This window comes from Thunnus maccoyii, chromosome 1 (assembly GCF_910596095.1).
Source record: "Thunnus maccoyii chromosome 1, fThuMac1.1, whole genome shotgun sequence".
Taxonomy (NCBI): Eukaryota; Metazoa; Chordata; class Actinopteri; order Scombriformes; family Scombridae; genus Thunnus; species Thunnus maccoyii.
Window position 1 is genome coordinate 27,972,415 of NC_056533.1, and position 23,747 is coordinate 27,996,161.

Consider the following 23,747-nt stretch of genomic DNA (forward strand, 5'->3'; position numbering starts at 1 on the left):
GACGCTCCTAATGGCTTCTTCTTTGGGGCAACACTAAGGAGATGGAGGACAAAACAAGGGGTTTTATTTTACTCTTTCCTTCTTCCTCTTCTTGTAACAGAGAGAAAACACAACAATCATGGAGAGAGCTGGATACATGCTCTTTCCTGCTCAGTGCAATCTTTGTGTGTGTGTGTGTGTGTGTGTGTGTTGTGTGTGTGTGTGTGTCTATAGCAGGCCTATGAAAAAACAGCAAGACATTAAGAGATGAGGAGAAAGAGAGCATGAGCAAATGATTCACTCACTCTCACAAGGGATATTTGAAAAACACACAGAGATACAAACACAAACACACACACACACACACACACACATACACACACACACACACATGCACACACACCAAACATATACACTCCTCTTTGCCTAATGGCTTTGACCAATACATAGAAAGGAGGCTGGATGCTGGACAGGACTGACTAGACACTGAGTGGCTGACAAATGTTAAATCATGCAGGCAGAAGCTCTCTCTCTCTCTTTCTCTCTCTCTCTCTCTCTCACTCACAAACACACACACACACACACACATACACACACATGCATGCACAGTGTCGTGCTGAGCCTGACTCTGAGGCAGCTGGAGCCAGAGAGCTGAAGGTTGTCAGGAGACATGGCGAAGCATGTGTGTGTTTCTCACACAAAAGAGCCCCCTAATTGTTTGGGATTCATTAATGCAGCAGCTTTTCAATTGCAACCCAAGCTGTCAGGAAAAAAAAATCCTTGTAGCTGGGAGAGAGGTGTATTCACACAGGCTGCAAAATAACTGTATAATTAATACGGGAGGAAACTCATTTTTCATGGTAAAGAAATGAGGAGGATTCTGAATGCTATCAAGACATGAAGGTGACCATATTCGGCATGTTTGTTTTTTTTTTATGGTTACATGGAAACTGTTTGCAACGTGTGCTGGTATTTTTGCACGCATGGTTTTAGAGAGAAAGAAGATCGACAGGTGGACAGAAAGAGTGATTCTTACCAGAGGTGCTGAGTGCGGATCCCAGTGCTGAGGGGCTCGGGGCCAGGCTGCTCTTAGAGTGGGGCGCAGGGGATGACGAAGAGGAAGAAGAGGAGGAGGAGGAGGAGGAGGAGGAAGAGGCCGCAGGGGAGGAGGTGCGAGCAGCAGACAGGGTGGGCACAGGGGAGGCCAGCCGCTCTCCAGACTCCATATCTGTCAAACACAATCCAATCAGCAGGGTTACAATAGCAAAGCACACCCACCCACACACATATACACACACACACACACAAATACATACTGTCACACATACACAACATATTCTAGCACACACACGCACACACACACACACACACATGCACACACGCACACACATCTCCTGACACTTTTCCTTTCACATCTCACTTCCCCTGAACAATATTTCTATTTAGCCATGCTCACTGGCTCCCAGCCTCTATTGATTCTATATGGGGTAGGAAGGAGGATAACATCTTTAAGGACTCTGATACAGGACAACAAAGCAAGTTTTACATTTTGATGCAAGAAAAACACCAGAGAGAACGTGGTCTGCAGCAGGGCAGGCACCGTTAAAGAGAACTCGCTCTTGTTGAAGCTGAAGTAGGATGTTTGGAGTAGAGGGTCCACTCGGTTCTAGGTCAAATACCCAAGTGGATCCGAACCAACCCGAGTGTATGCAGTATCAGCTCTGATCATGTGGTATGTCACGATCACCACGGGAGAAAACGATGTGTTTTGAGTGAGAGGAGAATGTAAACTGTGAAGTGAATCGACGTGAAGAACAAGTAAAAGGAAAAAGAGAACAAGGAGGTAAAAACCGAATGGAACATCAGCTGTTTGCTCCTGTTTTATGCAAATAGTCGACATACATGAGAGAATGGTTCTGAAAAGGGAACTGAAGATGAACTTATTTTAAGAAAATCTACAAGATACAAGATTTATGCTGTTGAATTGATTTTAGAATTTGATTCACAGATATTACATTTATTATTAATTTATATTAAATAAAATAAAGAGTAAATAGGTCAGAATATTGTCTTTTGTCTGTCTGACACCCAGTAGGCAACAGAAGGTTTTATTGCTGGTACAGGAGGTAGAGAAGGATTTTTAGTTATTATATTATATGTTATCTGTGTTTGAAGCATATAAACAAATCATTTTTGATTCTATGACTTTACATTCGTTCTTAGGGAATTATTATTATTATAATATTGCTGCTCTTTCCCACCGCGGCCGCTTGCTAATTGATGGAATTAATTGATAGCGCATCAGGCCGCTGCCGGTGTTTATGTTCCCTCTCTGTTCAGGTCTGTTTGAGTCGACCGCATTTTGGATCGGGTCTATTGTGTCCGGGTCTATTCAGGTCAGGTCTCTCTTTTTGAAAATTAATTTCTGCACATCAGTTTCAGGTAGGTTTTCCACGGGTCTGTTTGGGTCGGGTCCAACATTTTGGACCCGTGAAGACCTCTAGTTTGGAGTGACGAAGGTTAGTGGAAAAACTCAGAAATAAAAAACACATTATTTGCTTTTTTCCCCTCCTTTTCCCTCCCTAAGACTCATACGCCAGCACACATGTGCAAACAAACTCACACACACTCACGCACACCTGTGTTTGACAACCAGGATCCCTTTACACCTCCTTGATGAAAAAGAATGTCATTTAAATTTAAGAGCTCTTTGAGGCCTTTAAAGACAACATTGCTCCCTGAGTCCTTTCAGTTGGAAGTAGAACTAAATGGAGAGGCTTTTAAATGACGGGTGCATTAACCAACACAGCAGCTTTCCATTACGAATCTCACAGAGTCGTCATGCCAGCCATTATCAAGCAACCAACAACATAAACCCTTACAAGAAACATTTGGCCATTCTGCAGCCAAATATTTTACTTACATTATTCAACTTTAATCCCCTTTTGCTTACAAACGAGAACACAATGTGGCTGTGTCCACACAGCCGCCAACTTGTGCAACCAAATAAACACTAAACGGTACCAAAACACATGAATTTACACACACACTGACACATTTAAACCCCCATTGCACACACACACATACACACACACACACAGACAAAATCACCTCCCCTGTCTATCACATCAACCTGACTCTTTTTCTCTCTTCTCCTTTTCCATATCCCTCTGCCTGACACTAATCCAGGACTGAAAATCCCCTTCAAAAGCACAGTTTGCAGATTGTGTTTTACAGGCAGGCTTTGTTATTGTGTCATTACACATAAACAGTTTCTGCCTCCATCTCTCTTTCCTTCCCCTCTCTCCTGCCACCCCTCCGCCACCCTCCCTCCCTCTCTCCTCTGCAGTGGGAGCAGAGCCACTGATTAAATCTCTGAGACAAAAGCTGCTATCCTCTGAATATCAAGTATCAGCCTTTCGCCAGGAGCAACACTGACAAGAGAGAGGGAGAGTGGGAGAGAGAAAGAGAGAGAGAGAGAGAGGGGGAGAGGGAGAGGGAGAGCGAGAGGCACGGATGACAAGAAAACCTGCTGCAGTCCACAGGGAGGAGGCTGGTGTGCCATCGGACTTGGGCAGCCATGACTGCCATTGCTGCAGTGAAAAAGATGGCGGTAGTGTAATTATGAGCAAGGTCAAAGGTCCTACATATGGCCCCTCACGCAAGGTGACGAGATGTGGGCTAAAGAGACAAATTATCAATCGGAATGGCAAATAAATTAATGTTACAAGAATTAGTGGATTTCTGGTTGTGTGAAGATTAAGTGTTTTATTATAATCCCAATCAAAAACTGTTACCTCTCTGTCACATTTTGTTGCATGAATGCCTGTCACACTCTGTGCTCCTTCACTTCGGCTGTCACCCTTTAAATGTCAGGTTAGGGTGGAAAAAAAAACATGAAAAAAATGGATTCTTTCACAAGATAAAAAAAAAAAAAAAGAGTGATACCCGTGGTTGCTCCTGACAAAAAATGTAAGTATCATGAGAAGTGTGATGAAAATGGAGAGGAGCTGTGGCCCTTCATAATTATCATAATGCACATGAAAACAAAAGGCTCGTGTCTCAGAGGACGAGCGAGCTTATGTGGTGTCAGCTGGTAAGTGAAGCGGATCATTCTCTACCTTTTCAGGGAGAAAGAAAAACAGAGAAAGAGAGAAAAAGAGATACAAAGATTGAGGGGGGAAAAAGGATAAGAAAGACAATATACTCTGATTTTGTTGTGGGAAAAAAAAAAACAGACAGACGAAAGGAAAAGAGTGGAGAAGATGAAGGACAGGCTGTAAACCGTTCCTGTCGTTTCTCAATATCTGCACTTAATGCCTCGCCTTGTCAAATCGTGATGATGTGAACAGAATTGATTTCCCCCCCTAACAAACAACAAAAAAGCAATCCCTCCTTTGCAGAGGTGTAAAGCAGAGCTACCCTCCCCCTCATCTCCTCTCATCTCTCACAATCTCTCAAAGGGCCTCTTTCTGGGGATGAGAGATGGAGAGAGAAAGGACAGCGGGGGGAAAAAAAACGACTGCGAGGCAAGTCCATCTTCCTCCGACAACTACAAACTGATCACTTAGTGCAATTAAATCTAATAACAATAATAAGATTGAGCTCGGCAATGTACCACCAAATGCACAGCCACAACAATGATTGCAACAATAATGGAGCGCCAAGGTATTTAAGGATCCAATCCTGACTTAATTATGAGAAATTAAAATGGATTTAGCATCAGAATTAGCTTGATTTTATAGGTAATTAACGGCACACCACAGTGGCGGTTATAAGGCAAGCGTTATAATCTCCGTGAACGGCTAAATCAATTTGACTTGAACAACACCAACCAATCAACAAGGAGCGGTGCAACCAGAAACAGCAGGTCTCGCAGATGCAAGGAGAGTGAGAATTTATGCTAATGGCTGAACTATGATTTATAAGATGTGTTCCAGCGCCGGATTCACAGTCACGTCCACAAATACAACACAGCACCCAGCTGTCAACGCGTGCAGCTAATAGTGGTTGGATGCAACGGCCCTTCAGGAGATAGTGTAGCTATAAACAGCTCTGCGGTTTTATGATTGCATGTGGCCTTCATATAGGAGCCTTCACATGTCAGTATCATCTGAGAGGAGGGTAGAATTGTATACAGGAGTGTGTGCGTTTGGCGGTTGCGTATTGGCCTGTGTTTCATGGTATATGGCCTTACAGCATGCATTTGTTTTGTGGTGCATGTATGTAACTGTGCTCAGTTATGCGTGCAGCGGTTTTACAAAAAAAAAAACTGCCGATGCATGTGCCTATAGAAGTGTGTGTGTGTGTGTCACAACCTCAAACTATTCAACCCCCTGTGCGTCTTAGTCCTGCCCCTTTTCCTCCTTGCCCCTTCAACACGAACACACACACACACACACACACACACACACACACACACACACAGTAACAGATGGCTGATACTAACTGAGATAATCCGCCAACAGAGTCATCAGCATGGATCAGTGGTAATCAGAGTGTGGACACAATGTCTCTTCTCCAGCCGTAATGGAAGGAGCGCCTGGCGCAAGAGAAGGGAGATGCATTATTCCCTGTGATGCCCTGACCCCATTCAAAGACACACGGTGGCTCCCAGCTCTCCTTCTTTTTTCTCCTTACCGCAGCCGACAAAAACTGTATCATCGCTGCTTCCGTAACGTTCCCTCTCTCCTCTGGATCTCTTACTCCCTGCATTTTGTTGTGATCTGCGACTGTGTCCGACACAGACCCTCTATTTAGCTCTGTCCTGCTCCGAGCAGCTAACAAGACAAATGTCAACATAGCAGTTGTGTCATTATGACTGTCACTGGTAAAAAAAAAAAAAAAAACAAAACAAAACAAAAAAGGAGATCAGTATGAGTAATCAACCATTAGCACTTCTTGTTTAATCAGCATATGGAAGTCATTGCTTTTTAAAACTTCTGCATCATTCAGCGTTACTCAGTAAAAACATATTGATTTGTTTTTATATTACCATTTCCAGTAAATAAGGAAGTTCCTCCTGAGAATGGTTAGTACTTGTCTAGTATCCAAAGGCTCCTCTGCTTACTGGGTGACAAACCGTCAGTCATGACTCATTACTAAAATGCCCTGTTATTGCCACACACACACACACACACACACACACACGCACACACACACTAACGTACTTTCTGTCGCAGTTGTGCTTGTAAAAGCAAGATCATTGACAGCTGACTGAATCAGCTTTAACAGCTTTTATTTCTGGCTTTATGTAGCTGTTGCTCTGAGTCTGAACTTTCCATTTCTTTTTGTGTTTGTGTATGTTCGTGTGGGTGTGTTTTTGTAGGCACGACATGTGCATATGGATGTGGATGTTTGTACTTTGCATGCTTGTTGGCAATGAACACTAATTGAGAAAGATCATCTTGCTTATAGCGGAGTGCACGCACAAGCTTGCTTGACCCCTTTTCTTCTCCCTTCATCCCTCCCCTCCCTGCACACACCTCGATGGCCAGGAAATGACATAACCAGGCGTCTTGGCAAAAATTAAGTGACAACCTTTGTCCAGAGTCAAACATCTACTAAGAGAACATTTAAAGAGACAGTATATACTGTATAATATCATGCTTCACCTCTAAACAGTCATAACAGAAATTGTGCAATTTCTTCTAGGGCTACAACTAATTATTACATAGAATGTAAGAAAATAGTGAAAAATGTCCATCCCAATTTCCTTTACTACACAGTGATATCATCAAATCGCTTGTTTTGCTTGACTAACAGTCCAAAATCCAAAGATGTTCACTTTATTATCACATAAGACATTATCAGTTGTGATAATATTCAGTTTATTATCACATTAGACAAAGACAAGCAAATCCTCACACCTGAGAAGCTGGACCTAGGGTATGTTTGGAAATTTTAATTGAAAAATGACTTGAAACGGCTAATCAATTATCAGATAATTGTTTCAGCTCTGTTTTACTCTGGGTGTTAAATCACTGTTGTGCTTGATGACAGTTTGGAAAAGATCTTAGTTAAGTAAATTTAAAATTTATGAAATAAATAAATCTATACTAAATCACTAAATCATGATATTGAATAGGATATTTGCAGAACTGCAGAAGCACTTGACACTGGATGGAGCCAAGGCCTGAAATGAGTACAAAGAGACAGCATGCCCCAGTGTGGCCTGCCTAGGTGACAACAACTAGAGTGACTCAGACCCCTCCCTCGGCTCTGCTCCTGCCCAGTGACAGATGGCAGAGCAGGGCATGTAGGGGATGGGCACCATCTCTCACCCCGCCTCAGCTAGCCTTGGCAGTGGTGCTGGCCACAGGTCTTATTACAGCCACACCACTGCCTGCATGCCTGCCTGCCGCCATGTAACACTGGAGCTTACCACGCTAGAGCTGCTTACTGCCTGCCAGGGCAAAAAGGTAATGATATGGTCCCGTGTGCCGCAAATGGTAGAGTGTGGCGTTAGCATTGAAGAGTTTCCAGCTTCAGTGTTCACTGGGCTCTGTCATAACACACACACACACACATATATCCATGTCGCTGTAAGAGGCTTTAGATAAACTATAAAACCAAACGGCATGCCACACACATTCTGTATATTTTTGAAACGACAAGAAATCGGCTCCTGCCAAATGGCTTTATTTGCCTTTTCAAGCATACTGTAGATGCCAAAGGCTGGAATCAACACCCCTACTCACCATCCGTCTCTGCTGGGTTCCCAGTGACAATAATGTGATTTTGGGACATGGTGATGACTCGGTGGAGAGGAATAGGATAGGCTTGTCACTTGTGTTTGATGTCAAACCTATGTGTGACAGAATAGTGTTACTCAGCTCAACCAGACATAGCACTACTCCCATTTCCTAGCCATAAATAGAAGAGAATGAGCCGGTAGTGAGTGTGTGTCTGTCTGCGTATGTGTATCTGGGCACACAAGCACACCCGTATGCGCCATTCTAAGTATCATAAAGTAAGCTCAATAAGAAAATTCCCATCTCTTACGCTCATTCGCATCTGCATCCAGCCAAAGCTAATTATTCTCCCCATGGTAACCTAGCAGGGTCTTCACATCAAAAAACCAGAAGTGTGCATCAGGCAATCATCCCTGATGAATCTGCCCTTCTCCCTCTGCTAGCCACTCACACTCATCTGCCAGTCTCACTGCTCATTACGGTTTTTCTGCAGACTGAACGAGATCTGCTCGCCACTAGCTGCATGTGTCTACAAGAGTCCATAATGACTTTGGAGCAGTTTGGAAGCACAGAATAACACCATCCTGATGCTTTAGAGAATAACATGTAGACTCCTGCACACATACACACACACACATACGCACGCACACACACCAGATGCATTCGAGGCAAGGTAAATGGTAAGCCAATTCCTGTTAATGTTAATTACCATTTAGATTATAGACTGTTACAGTATTTTGCATTTGCTCTAGTCTAATATTCAATGAATGTAGCTCTAGTGCAAAAAGCCAAACTGATGATTTGCAAAAAATGTACCCTGAGGCCTTAAACGTTGTGCTTAGACAGTCTGTGCACAACTTGCTTCACAAAACACATCACACATACTAAATACAGTAGAACAGTAGAAATTTCCAGTATTCAACAGTACATTTGCAGTTTGTGCACATTTGCAGTAATAAATTAATTTAAAATGCATTTTTAATCATATCTCATTACTTCCAGGAAAAATGTGCAGGTGAGTGTAACTGCTGTTAATAATAACTGTTATATATATCTGCTTTGGTGTTTTAAGTCTTGTGTAAAAATAGTGACATTTATGCAGCCCAGAGGTTTTAAGCTCCAATCACTTCGTGTGTTTCAGCTCGCTATTTGAGTTTCAGTTCTACAATTTCTGTTTTGGACATATGTAGGCTTCTTGCATCTTGATCAACACCTGTACATTCATTTGGCCTCATGCAGTCTCTCTCTCTGATTGAATTATCTCAAACAGAAGTCCAAATGATCAAAAGAATATCTATAGAAATGTTCACTTTATGTAATCTCAAAAAGTTTGCAGCATTAAAAGTGTTTTCTTAGTGCTTCTCATACGATCAAAAACTTGATAACTGAATGCTTTGATGCTCATTTTTTTGGTATCATAACATGACTTGGTAACTTTAACATGGTGGTCTATCTTATTTATTTTTAGTGTGTGATTCTGAGCTCATATCAGTTGCCAATTAAAAAAAAAGTCTGGATTTCTGAATTATCAGTGTTGAGTGTAATTTAGTTTCAATCTGCAGTTACATGCTATTACGATATCCCTCATTCTGTGAACTGCACATATTTAAATAAATGCAGGAAATACTAAAATACATAACACTGAATAACAGGAAATAGCATCAGTTATCAGGAATATCAAGGGATGAAGAGGAAAGAGCACGCACGAGAGAGAGAGAGGGGTGGGGTGGGGAATGAGCACAGTACTCCAGATATGCATAATGCAAATGACATGCATGTCAAATAGCAAAACAAACTGACAGTGACAGAACAATGGAATAGCCAGAGAGCGGCAAACCTTGCTTGAGCAATCGTTGGGAGCCCCTTCTGTCCATTTCCATGGGATGAGACTATTTAGATTCAGTTCTGTTCAACTGAAACTTTACTTGCAGGAGATAACGGATATATCACTGTGCAAATGTGACAGAATTCAGATAAGTGGTGTGATGGCAGAAATAGCTTATTCATGACTACCAGTTACAAAAGCCTGGTTTGATGCTGTTCCTGGAGCACATAATGTGCTGTTCAACAGAACAGAAGAGGTAGTACAAGCACAGTTACAGACCCTAATTTTCCACTGCTCCCCTCAGCCACACAAAGCTTCAGTGTACATACTCTTCACTGGCCAAACTGTCTAGAACAAAGGTAGCAATTATGTTTACAAATTTACAACTTCTGCAGTATCCATCAAAATCAAGACACGTGACACAACTCTATTAGTCCAACATTATAGCCACTTTACAGAATACACAGAAACTACAAACTTTATATGTTTATACATAATGACAAAACAGCTTTTCATATTACTAAGACTAAAAGACTGAAAAGCTACTGAAGACAACTATTAGTCAGTTAATCAATTGGTTGAATGAAATAAAATGTATCTGCACCTGTTTAGTAATTGTCTTATGTGATGTTGAATTGAGTATCTTTTGAGTTTGGGACTGTTGGTCAGGCAAAAAAAAGTATTTTAAAGATGTCACCTTTGGCTTTAGGATATTGTGATGTCCATTTTTCACTGTTTTCTAGCATTTTATAGACCAAACAATTCACTGATTAACTGGGGAAAAAAATGGCAGATTAATAAATAATGGAGGTTAGTTGCAGCCCTGATATCAAACATACCATTTCAAAAAGACTTTCAATCTTTGATCTCCAGTAAATCATTGTAAAATAACTCCCTAACAAATCAATTTTTTAAATTCTTTTTCTGCATCTGACATTCCCTGAGGTCCAAGCAAACCCTGAAATAAAATATATGATACTGTATATGGTTTAGGTGGAGCCATTTTTTTTTTCCCGTGATAATATAATATCAGTTGGGTTTGGGTTTGTTTTTTTTTGAGTTTCCTGGTTCCTGCAACTTGCTATACAGTTAACAGCTCATTTAGCTGTTAATGTTACTAAACGAAAAGGCTGCTCACATCTCTGGCTTGATGCTGTGTTTATTATTTCTTCTGCAACCCCCCCCCTCCACCACCTTTACACCTCTCTCTGCCCAATCTCTCTGCTCTCACTCTGTCTTTTTTTTACCCTTTCTCTTCTTTGATGCTTTTGTTAAAATCAACATTAATAACACCTGTGCATAATGACTTCATTAAAGGACTCTGGCTTTCTGTGCAACACACATACACACACACAGACAAATGTGAAATGGCAAATGAAGGTAAACATGCGGTAAACAGACAAACGCGTCAGGTGTTTTACAGTCGCGCACGATCCAGTGTTGCAGGTGTGTTTGAATACTGAAATCAGATGAAGGTTTTAAAAGCTATTGAGTAGTTGCGGAACAACAATCTGACAACGTGAACTCTGATGAGAGAGAAATCTGAAAGCGTTAAACTCAATATGTCAATCACTTGTATTCCTCTGTTAAAATGGATGCTTTACTTAATGTTAAACATGTGAAAATGACTGGCTGGAAGAGAATAGTGTTGTATTGACAGAGAGGGAGGCAAAGCAGCGGGCAGTCAGCCACTCTGTTCTGCTTCACTGCAACATGGGAGGGAGGCCAGCGTGGACACACACACACACGCGCGCGCACACACACACACACAGATGTAAATACACACAGGCATTTACACACAGACAAGCACACACTTGCGCAAATGCACAAACAGACACTCTCCCTGTCTCTCCCTCTCTCTCTCTCTCTCTCTGTCTCTCTCTCTCTCTCTCTCACACACACACACACACATGGTGCAGCAGGTGAGGTGCCAGCACATCACAGCGCTGCCATTTTTCAGTGTCTTGCTCAGGGAGAAGCGCTCTGACATTTTATGAAGCACTCTGCAGAAATCAGCAGCTTGTAATGGCGGCTGGACTGTCACTCCTTTCCACTCTTCACACTCCCTCTATCTCCCTTTCTCACCCTGCTTTTAAGATATTATCTCCCTTGATTAGCATAATCTAATCAATTTTACAAAATTGGCTTTTAATTTAATTGGCTTTAAGAACAATCTCTTCTCGGTCTCTGTTTAAGCTTTGAATGTTTTAGTTTTTTTTTTTTTTTTTTTTTTTTTAAAAAGGCAAACTGAAGAAAGAAGTAAAACACAAGTGAAAGGTTAGAAAATACTTCCCATGACACTCAACTGACAGGAATGACTAAGATTGATGGCTGAAGGGTATAAATGAAAAAAAAAATCAGGGAAAAAATGCAAATGATTGGGGTTCATTTTACAATTGCTGTTTTTTTCTGCAGGAATATATTCCAGTCTTTTTGACATTATGAATCAGCAAACTAGAGAATATCCCCACACTTTTATTTGAAATGAGCTAAAAATGACTTTGGATATGTAAATCTGGAAGCTGTTTCCTCATATCTTTATTTGACCCTTGGAATCGTGGTTTATGGTGTTATTACTGTACGTGCTTACTGGAAAGGCCTAATAATTAGAAACACAGCTTAGAAACACAGCTGTTAAATATGTCCTCTGCATAAAACCAGGGATCTATAACCATGATTAACTCTCTGGCATGTTGTTGTGCCTGACAAGCTCTCCGTTGAGCAATGATTAACAGCTAGTGACTCTACAAACCGCTGCTAGCACATTAACACAATGTTTACATTAGCCAGCCCCTTATTGAAGCCATTACTGCTGTAGCTAAGCTAACTGTCTTCTTCAGAAGCCGGGCAGCCGACAGCCTGTGACCCGACAATTTACAACGATGACAAAGCTTGGCAACCATGCTCTAAACTTTTCCCCCAAAGTTTCACTCCAGTACATTTTAGAGTAACTCAGAATAGTATGCCCACAGGAAAAAATGTGATTCAACTTGAAATATGTGGGAAGTGTCGAGGCCAAATCTCTCAGTGTAGGCTACGCTATAAACCTTAAACTAAGCCGATTTCATTAATGTGACATTAGCATTTGTAATGAGAAAAGGGGAAAAACCCTTGGGACATCTTTGTACTGTTACAAAAAAAACCACACATGCACATGGATGCTCATGCCCACACACACACACACACACAAACACACACACATTCATACATACAAGCACACATATACACACAAAGCACATAAGCCGCAAAATCAGGCACTTATTTACATCCATATTGCACAAGAATCACGAAATGTAGCCAAAGCACAGAAGTGATAAAATGTTGTATTTACAAAGGTTTTATAGGGAAATATCACAGCTTAGTGTCTGTAAACTAAACTAACTGTGACAGTTAGTAAATCTGTTCAACTTTTACTGATGAACTGAGCAGATAATTCCTGACAAATAAAGCCTGGCATTCATTCCCACACTACCGCCTTGACAGAAACAAGAGAGGAAGACTGTGTCATGAGCACATCTTCAGCAATCTCATCACTTTTTAAAAAAAAACTTGCCAGCGCACGTCTGCGGTAGTCCCTGGCTCTGAGCTCATGTGATGTGTGACGATACTGTCCACTCCTTGTTTCTCCTTTTACAAAACAACTGCTTACATTACTGTGAGCTAGTTTGATCTGTACATCCCTTTTCAGAGTTTATAGCAGTCTTGGCAAGCATCTACATGTTGATATGTTGGGTAAGTGGCTGTACGGTTTTTATGAAGTCAATATTGAGCTGCACATGTTCAAATTGACTGAGATAGCTTTAGGGCCTGACCATTGGCCCTTTGTGATTAGTTTAACTGTTGTTTGTTTGAGTTGAATCCAACTGGTGTGCAGATAAAGCTGACACCCATGTTTATTAAAGGGGATCTATTATGCTTATTTCCAGCACTATATTTTTATTCTGGGAATCCACTAGAGTAGCTTTGCATGATTCAAAATAAAAAAGACTCCTTATATATCTTATACTGGCCTTTTATGCAGCCCCTCAGTTCAGCCTCTGTCTCTAACAGGCAGTCTTAGTTCTTGTCTTTTTAAGGCCCCCCTCCCGATGAGCCCACTCTGATTGGCCACTCTGATTCGCCAGCTTTCCAGAAGCCTGCTGAGGAGCAGCCATATCTGAATTGCGTTATGTTGCTGCCGATGCAAACCCAAGAATTTACAGGAAATTAAATGTTTTCCTCACCAAAGTAGCAGAGCTTCATTAGCGGTGCTAAAAACTGGTCGACACAACAACATATGGAGATATTTGGAGCTATTTGTTCAGCGGATCAGTTGGAAATAATGCAGGGAGGAATAGTACAAGCAGAAACACCCAAACAGCACACCTCCAACAGGTAAATAACTTATTTTACTTTGCTGTACTGTGTAATGGAAAACACTCACAGCGTGCCAGCTCGACTTAAGACAAGGCTCAGCATGACTACCCCCAAAACAATGTGCATGGAGCAGATGACCATATAAAGAAATCCGTCACGAGTTGACATCGGCTCAGGGTGAAAGTAGAAAAAAACGTTGGAAACCAGACATTCAGAGCAGTCTGAAGCTGGTGCTTTTTGTTCACTACATACATTTACCTCATTATTTGACACTTTGGCCATGTTTAATATGAACCTCTGATATTCTAACATTATATATATGACTGAAAATAAGGAAAAGCATGATAGGTCTCCTTTAAAGAATGTGCCACTTTTATATCTATTTAGATGAGTAAGTTTACTGTGTGATACATTCTGAGAGATTCTAATACAATTTTATAAGTGTGATTTCATGATTAAATATAACCAATGTCATTTTTATTCAATAATATTGATGTTCCCAATTATCAAAAGTGTTGAAATGCTAAGAAAGTCCTTCCAACTTGTGTTTAAGTTGTGGATAAGACAGTAGAGAGTGGCTCACTGTACGGTCTGAACAGTGATGTCATATTTTAACATATATTGTCTGAAACACGGAGTAATGGCAAAACACACATGGAGGTACTGATGCATGTTGTTGAATGTAAACTATGATGACAAAGAATACATCAAGAAACATGCAGTTGTGGTGATAAAAAGCAGAGTTGCTGCACATTTTTTGACATCAAATTTAATGTTTTTTAAGACCTCAACAGAGAAAATGTGAAACCCTTTCCACAGTGAAACAAATGCACATTAGGGCTGAGCTTTATGTTTGAAATCAATTTGACAATATTAATAGCGATATTTTTGTGGATATTTTTGTATCTACAACAATCATATGTAAAGTCACATAAAGTAATGAAATTAATGGCGAATGCAATAAACTGTGTCCCACTGTTACATTAACATTAGATAAAACTCTGTTAAAAAAAAAAAAGCATTTTAATTTAAAATTTACAAGTTGCTTGGACAACATTGTGTAAAACAATAAAGCTGTTCTGGTCATTCTCGCAGTCACAGAGCAATTTATAGTTAATTCTCCCAGTTAAGACACACGCTAGCTGGCTCGGACTTTCTGAACATACAGTATATCTATTTTTCATCCACTTTAACAGTCCATTAAATTTGTAAACACCAGCTAAGCGGTCATCAAATTAAAAGTCTGCTCCTCTCCTTCATGTTGGCCACTGTGGCTCCGCAATAAAAACATTATTATCTAGATTCTAGAAACTATCAGAAATAACAGAGGACTCTGTGTCTTCTCTGAAACACTCTGGCTAACTGTCTTTAGCTTAACATCGCTTGGAGTGACTCCTGGCCAAAGACCAAAACATATTTAAATAATTGAATCCTGTGGAGAGATATTTCTTATGCAAATAGCCATCACCTCGAAATTTAAGACTTACCATAATTAAAAATAAGACTTTTTAAGACATTTTATGACCTTAAATTCTGGAAATCTTATTTAAGACTTTTTAAGGATCTGCGGGAACCCTGAGAGTGATATAAGGCCATTTAAACAAGGACCATCAGAAATGGGTCATTTTATCATTGTTTATTAATTACCATTAATATAAGATTGAAGCTTGCATGTGTCCCAATTCCATGTAATAACAGACAACTAACAGCACTCAACTGGTAAACAGTAGTTATCTTTTGTACACCCACAAGATTTCTCATATAAACTCATCTTTTTCTTGCTAAGCGCTGAGATACTTAACTGGTTTCAGTGACTTGAAGCCTTGTTTTAATTTTTGCTGCTACCAACAATGTAAGTGGCCCAAAAACACTGGATAAAAGCAGCTTTGTCTGGATTTGCAAGACCACAAAACAAACAACATAAAACTTTTTGGAGCGAGTGATATGCAACAAAGGTCCCTAAAACAAGAAGGGACCAGATCCAAGATCATTGTGGATGCTTGATGTGTATCTTATACCACAAGGGCAGCAGGACACCCCAAATGCAACATACTTTTACCCAAAAGCCTGTAATTGGCTCCAAAAAAAAAAAACAGTTTCTGAAACATTGGTGTTTTCTGTATTTATGACAGCAGAGGAACATTGTTGCAACTGTTATATAACTTGCCAAAATGCTCACAGCTGGTAAACACACTTAACAAGAGCAAAGCAATTTTTACTTGTTTACTAATGTTTAGATAATAAATCATAGAAAAATGCCAATTCAGCGTGCACCAAGAATGATAAACAGGCCACCATTAATCAGTTTAACTTTGAGCCCCATTGATTCATCTGCTTGTTAAGTGTAACTTTTTGTTGAGCAGTAAAAGAAAACATGGTCGTGTGTTGAGTTGGAGTGGGGGGAGCAGGGTTGTGTCAAATCAAAACATTTATTTTGAACTTCTGTTATGTTGTGATTGTGCTGTCAAATTTGAAGATTTAACGAGTGCTACAAATTAGAACGAAACCTAACTGTGTGACACAAATACAGGACCACTGGGTGTCTGTAAAGATTGACTGACTAGGCTTCAAATGAGACTAAATCAAGGAAATCCCCAATTCAGTGAGCTGAGATTAAAACCAGAACTGTAAAACACAGTGGTCACCACAGTTTGCCTCGAGGCATACGTAATGTTACTTTCAAATGGTGCGTTCTTTCTTTCTTTCTTTCTTTCTTTCTGTGACATCTGATACAAAGCATTTCCGAAAAAAGCAGGTCCCAAAAGATTCAGTGAATGATGTTCGCAAAGTGTCATTGTCCAATCTTTGTGTTCTTGTTTCTGTGCACCTATCTACCTTTTCATCCCTATCAAATGACAAAATCTGGGCATGATATACCTTGCAACACATATAGAATATTTAGTCTGCTTGGATTTTTTTCTCAGGTAGGATTTAACTTAAATTTTACACGGATGAAGAAATGGGTTTTTTTATTCTCTGAGGTTTACAGTGATTTTCTGCGTATGACTTTTCAATGAGTGATAAAATATGAAACTTTTACCCTTACATATGGGCCAAAAAGATAATAAATAAATGAATTCCATAATGTGAAACAGCTTAACTCTGCCATTTTGTAGTCTCACCTTTCTGCTGCTCTATCCAGGACATTTTTTCTCCACCCTGGGGGCAAATGTAGAAGACCCTTTTAAAAGTCCAGCTGTGCCTTTAAAAGAGTTTGTCACACCAGCGATGGGGTGCTTTGAAATGCTGTGCAGAATATCCACAGAATAGAGCTCTTTTTTTTCCCTGTGACATGGTCCCATTTCCTGTGTCACCACACTTCCCCTGTGTGATTTCATATAAAAAGTCAAAATATTTGAGCCTCAGTTGTTGACTATGTCAAACCCAGCCTTGACATTATTGCACTGCAATCACACTCCCACAGGTGGAAACACACGTGACCATAAATACACACACACACAGGCATACACACACACACACACACACACAGAGTTACCTCTGTAAGACTGAGTGCCACCATTGTGTCACACTATCTTTTCATGTGAAACTGTATCCACTGGGCCATCCTCTGGAACATCACACTTCCTTATGGTTGAACCAATCAAAGTTTGCCATCAGCTCCCTTTTGTTACATGATATTATTTAAGGAGGAGTCAAGGAGGTTGAAGAATAATAGCTTTGGCTCTGTGTGGATGTACGCTTGTGTTGGGTGTGTGTGTGTGTTGGGTGTGTGTGTGTGTGTGTTGGTGCCTGTGTCACGACTAGTGGATTCCTTGTGTGGTGAGGCTGAAACCGAAGCTGCCTGGGCCTGTTGTTGATAGCCGTGTCTCACCCACTCACTGCCCCAGAGGGAGTCAGGACCAAGACCACTGCTCAGGGTCTGTCTGTTCACACACATGAAACACGGGCTTGGATTACACAGGGCTCAAATATGACTCATCCCAAGGAGGGGGTGGAGGAAGGCCCTCTCTCTGTTGTTTTGCACAAATGCACACACACACACACACACACACACACACACACACACTACCAGCAATGATAGCTACATCACAGGCTCACAGAGAGGACCTTGTGGTTCCACACACCTGCCAAAGACAGATGTTAAGAATAAATCAGAGAGAAGCTCAGAGTGAAGATAAGCTCCACACTGCCGCAACTCCACTAACTCAGTACACAGTACACTAACTGGAGAGCAAACAGCTGCACATGACAACACACACCAGTGATGAAAGTAACAATAGCATGCATGCACCTGACATGCATACAGAGAGGATACATCGTGGTGGGAGAGGGAGTATTTTCCAGTTTCCGTCTCACAGGCTCCACTCGTATTTTTGTGTTTTTAAATCTGCTCTGTTGCTGTGTACCCAGCTCCAATCCTCTGGAGCTGAGGGTTTTTAAGTGCAATTGTTCTGGAAGAAGCCGAAATCCTCCAACGACAGACAAACAAGTCACAACAAGGCTGAAAGCAGTGTGGGCGGTTTGGAGAGGAAGCTCTTTTTTCCGCTGCTGACTAGGTGAATTTCATGATTTCTTCACTTAAATATAGCACCGCTGGGTTATGAAGAATCAACACTCTCACAAAGCCCTTTAAGTAGATGTGTTGCACAATAATACACACAAAAAAGCTATTTTAGGGGACTATGACCTCCAAGAGCATAATTCAAACACCAACACAACATCATCCTACATCCTGTCAGTCAGTGTGGCACACTTCCTGGTTCCAGAAACCTTGTGTCAAAAAAAGGAAAACTCAGATGCATCCACACATGAATGTGGCTTTTGTCTATGCTGGCAGCCATGTCTACGGGCATGTTTTGTCACTTGAGGTTTTTTTTTTTTTTTTAGCCTTTGTCGTCTAACAGGCTTGGAAAGGCAAAGTAGCCTGTGTAAGTATTGTGTGTGTGTGTGTGTTCATGGTATGCGTGTGTGGCCTGTATGTGTGTGTGTGTCATAAACAGACACCCTTCACGCTTTGTGGCTCAGAAACAGGATAAAACAGTAAGTTAACCAGCAGCGCACTGACATTATCTCTTCTTTGCTGTCCTGGAATGCCAGCCTGCTGTGAAACTCTGAATCTGTGACGTCCTGTCACACCACATAATGTGTGTGTATGAGTATGTGTGTGTACGTGCATGAGTGGGCCAACTCAGGAAAGGAGTGAGTGTGGGTGTTTTGCTTTGTCTTTCTTCATTAAAGGCACAAAACCGTGTGTGAATGTCTCGGTCTTAATACTTGATAAATCTTCAAATACTGGAGACCATGAAGTTCACAAGGACTATGTTATTTAAATCCACATCCAAAGAATCAATCAAAAAAATGAGCCAACAAACTGCTTTGAAATTAAAATCTGGAATGGAAATGTGAATAATGTGTTGACAAAGAATGTCAGTAAAGTTTTAACATCTATTTTTTTTTAATATGTGATCCAAGAAAGTTTGCTTCAAATTACCGGGTACAATAAAGCACAACTCTAGCCCTTGTGACGCCGGTGAATCTAACATCTATGACTCAAGAGGTCAGGCAGCCCATCCAGGCTGAGCATTAGGGGTTAAGGGGATGAAACCAAGTGTGAAATGTGAGAAGACAAGCCAACATGGTTTCTCAGGCAACAAATAGAGAGGCGACAAACATATCTCTGTGACTGCAAGGAACGTGAGGTATGTTAGGGAAGAAAGACTGTCACGTCATCCATGATTCATATGAGAGCAATATGGGAAAGGAATTAGAGTGGCTTTTTGAACTGGCTGAGTTTATACATGTTAATCAGTAATAGCCTGTTGTACTTCAGACAGGAGGAGTGTGAGCTCATGTGTGTTTGTGTTTGTGTGTGTGTGTGTGTGTGTGTGTGTGTGTGTCTCTGGCAAGTCCAACGCCACTTGGACTTGAGCTAGTTGAGGCAAGAGAAAGCTCCAGACCAAGAGATAATCCATCTGGACTGTTTCCTTACAAAACATATGGAAAAATGCAGAAGCTTTTTTCCTTTTCCGCCCACAATAGCTATTAATATCTCTCACAGAACATTTGCTCATGTCCCACTAAGGACTGGAATTCCTGCTGAAACACAGTCATCTTGGAGGATTAGAAAGAGGCGGTCAGGCATTTTCACGCACTTGCCATATGTATTCTCTATGTGCAAGGATGAGCATAGAATCACATAAACACATGGACTAATGGGCATGCTCTCATCTCTCTCTCTCTCTCCGTCTCTCTCTCTCTCTCTTCCTCTCTCTCTCTCTCACACACACACACACGCACACACACAGATTTAGGTAAACTGAAGTGACGTAATCTGAACCCTGAGACACGACATGACTTATTCTGCTCGAGTCATTTAAACAAAGACAGCCTTTCTTTACCGCTTTGAAAATAATTCACTCTAATATCAACAAGGACCCCCTAAATAATCACACCAACAACCTGACAGGAATTGTCCACAGCAGTGCCAAAAACCTGTTGTAAAATGACAGCGCTGTAAATTGTTTTAATTATAGCTGACACAGATAACAGCCTGTGGAAACATCAACCTTTTCTTCAAGCCCTCTGCAAGATCCAAACATACAGTATTCCCTGGAAAACGCAACTGTTGTGTGTCTATGAGGGGTGTGTGTGTGTGCGCGTGTGAATACAATATTCATTTTGCTGCAGAAGGACAATCTATGCATAACAATGAGAGGCGCTAATGAAATCAGCCATCAACCTGCGATACATACATATTAAAGCAGGACCTCAGAGTGTCATTCGCTTAGTGCATCATTTGTTCCCACTTGTTTTTTTCTCTCTGCCACCTGACCTTTAGAGTATGTACCCCCCACCCCTACCTCCCCCCCCGCATCTCACTTCTCCACGCTAAAAATAGGAAGTGTACCTGCAGTACTGTGGGATTATGCATACATACGTATGTGTGCGTATGCAGCATTGCATGATCATGACAATACATTTCAGGAATTCATTAAGGGTTGATTTGTGCAGAAAACGCGCTGAGAGAAAAATATGTTTTTGAGGGTTTACAATATAGACAACAAATGTTTTGAATTTTCCAAAGTTTAGTGACCTAACAATCACGTTTTAACAAACGATCAACATCACAAATGGTAACCAGTGTCATAGCTGTATACCTTCAGTATAATGTCATATCCCAGCTGCCAGGGAACGACGCTCCTCCCTTCCCTCTAAGCATGCTTCACAGCTCTGGTCTCTCTGTCTCTCCCTCTCCCTCCCTAACCCCCACCCCCACGCTGGCAGGGAAATGGATCCCTCCACCTGACAGTGGCCATTTTGAGCCTTCTCTCCTCTCCTCTCCTCTCTACTCCTGCTTCCTGGTAAACAATGGGAGAGGGATAATTGATCAAACAGCCAGGGAACCCTCCGAGCAGGGGAAGGTCACCGCCCGCCAGCCCAGCTCACTAAGGGGTGGGGGGGTGGGGGTGGGAGAGGGGGTGTGGGGGTGGGGGGGAGGTGTCGATATGTGTATGTGCAATTGTCTGTGTGGTGTGTGTGTGTGTGTGTGTGTGTACATGCATGTATTGCATGTATGCATGTGTGTGTGGCCAACTGTGCAAAAAAAAAAAAAGACACTGAAGTAAAGACAGACAGAAAGTGTGTGTGTGTCTGTGTGTGTGTGTGTCTGTGTGTGAAAGTGAGTGGGGGTCTCACTGACGCTCTTGAGCTGCCATTTTTCTTCCCTGACAAAGACTCCATCTGCCACAGAGCCATTTGCTGCCTCCCGAGTCGGCAGAGCATTCCGCACGCCGCGTTCACCTTGATGTCACCTCTACACAGCTCACGCCTTGCTGACGCTGTACACACACACACACGCACACACACGCGCACACACACACTCTCTCTCTCTCTCTCAGACACACAACAACAAATGTCTTTTCCTCTCATATACGCACAGGCATACACACTCAAACACACACTTTCAGCTTCTGTCATACATACTATCTTTACTTTCTTTTTGGCACACACATACACATACACACACACGCACACACACACATATTGAGTGCGTATGTGTCTAGGCAGCGGCCCTCCCTCTCCTCTGCATGGCTGATATCACTGTGCAACCATCAGCGCTGTGCATTGTGGGAGTGTCTGTTGGGGCAGAGAGACGCGACAGGGGCTGAGGGATTCACACGCCTCTGAAAGACAGCCAGAGGGAGAGAGAGAGAGAGATGCAGGAGGGGAGGGAGGGAGAGAAAGAGAGAAAGATACGGAGGGGGCCAGTAACTGGAAATGAGAGATGGCATTTTAAAGAGGAAGCTGAATTTCACCTGCAATTACCGTAGCTCCGGGGCACATGGCTCGGTTAAGAGACATTTCATTCCAAAGCCACCGTGTATAGCTGCCGCACTGAGCCCTGAGAGGCGCATAAAGAAGGAGGGTGAGAGAAAATAGAGCGGTGGAAAACTCTCCTCTGCCCAAGATGGCCCTCAGCAGATGCAGTGATGAAAGAGAGGAGGCAGCCAGGGATGTAACTGGTAAATGAAACCCAGCAGAAAAAGCAAGAGAGGAGAGAAGAGGAATCAAGGGCAGATAACGAGACTGAGGAAAGAAAAAGGGTATCTCATTCAGCAGGCCCCAACTCGGCCATCTGCACACCAGACCAGACAGCTGAACTGGGCCTCAGAGAGCACAAAAACACAGATACACACAGTCACATGCACACTAACTCGCACAATGAACAAAAAGCAAATCAAATTCAATAAACAGAGATACTCACACTCTCACAGTTAAGTACAGGGAAAGCTAGATGTGTTTAATGATTAATATCATTCTTAGTATTCGTTCTCTTTCGATGAAACCTTGTTCTCTCCCTCTCTCTGTCTCTCATAAGTCCAAATGGAGTCATAATGGGTTTCCCCGAGGCTCAATGTCCTGGCTAGTTTCACCAGGCACACTGCTGTGTTTCATAGGCACACTGCTGTGTTTCATAGGAGAAGTGTGACTGCACAAATACAGTAATGAGCTCTCACTGGGAGCTGGGGGCCTCCTGGCACTGCTAATGGCTCCTCTGGACTACAGCTGTATCCAGGTTACAACCTGGCCCGGGCCGACAGGCCCTGGGACACACAGGCCCAGTAGGGACAAACTATTCTCAGCCACAGGCACACATTGTAGTAGAAAACCAGGTCCATAGTGGACTGTGTGTTTGGGTGTTTGAAGTAGAGGAGGAGGAAAGAAGATTTGGGGGAGGGGGGGTTAAGGGGCAGGAAGCTGTGGAGGATGTCAAGAGACAAGGGGCCATGGTCGAGCCAGACCAAGGAATAAAGACAGTTGAAGAGATGTGGTTTGGCCATAAACAAAGCAGATAGACCCAATAAACCTAGAGGCTCACATAGGGCAACAGCTGGCGTCGGGTGAAACTGTTGTGTGTGTGTGTGTGTGTGTGCGTGCGTGCATGTCTGAGTGAGTAAGACAGAGAGAGAGAAAGAGAGAGAGAGTTCTGTGTGGTCTGCTTGATTATCTCCCAAAAAGAGTAACCATGCAACACTGCTACACTTACATGCACACTCATACCAAGTACAGAAAATACATTTGGTTCGGCTTTAAATAATTGATGTTAAAACAAAATGGAACACAGCAGTAATATCAGCATGTACAACATCATTACACACAAGCAGGTTTTAACCTTTAAACCCAATACACCCTGTGACGCATACATTATAACAAACTAATAGCATCAACTTCCCAGAACTTCATTGTAGGCAAGATAAAACACAGGAATGACACACATCAAGACATCAACTATATTCTATTTGATTGATGGTGCAGCAATAAAAAAAAAAAACAATGAAATATTTCACCCAGTGTGATCGCAATGATATGATAGGTAGGTAGGTAGGTAAGTGCAAGCGGGAAAATGGCAAATGCTTGATCATCTCTTGTTT

General features: G+C 41.8%; 1 protein-coding gene across 11 annotated transcripts in view; it reads right to left on the reverse strand.

Annotated features, from left to right (window-relative positions):
• baz2ba (bromodomain adjacent to zinc finger domain, 2Ba) overlaps nucleotides 1–23,747 on the reverse strand; it is a 76,439-nt gene that overhangs the window by 31,815 nt on the left and 20,877 nt on the right. For all 11 annotated transcript variants that reach the window (XM_042407481.1, XM_042407505.1, XM_042407461.1 and 8 more), the window contains exon 3: nucleotides 1,016–1,207. In XM_042407481.1, the coding sequence (XP_042263415.1) occupies nucleotides 1,016–1,205 (190 nt within the window). In that variant the 5' untranslated portion in view covers nucleotides 1,206–1,207. The remainder of the gene's footprint in view (nucleotides 1–1,015; nucleotides 1,208–23,747) is intronic.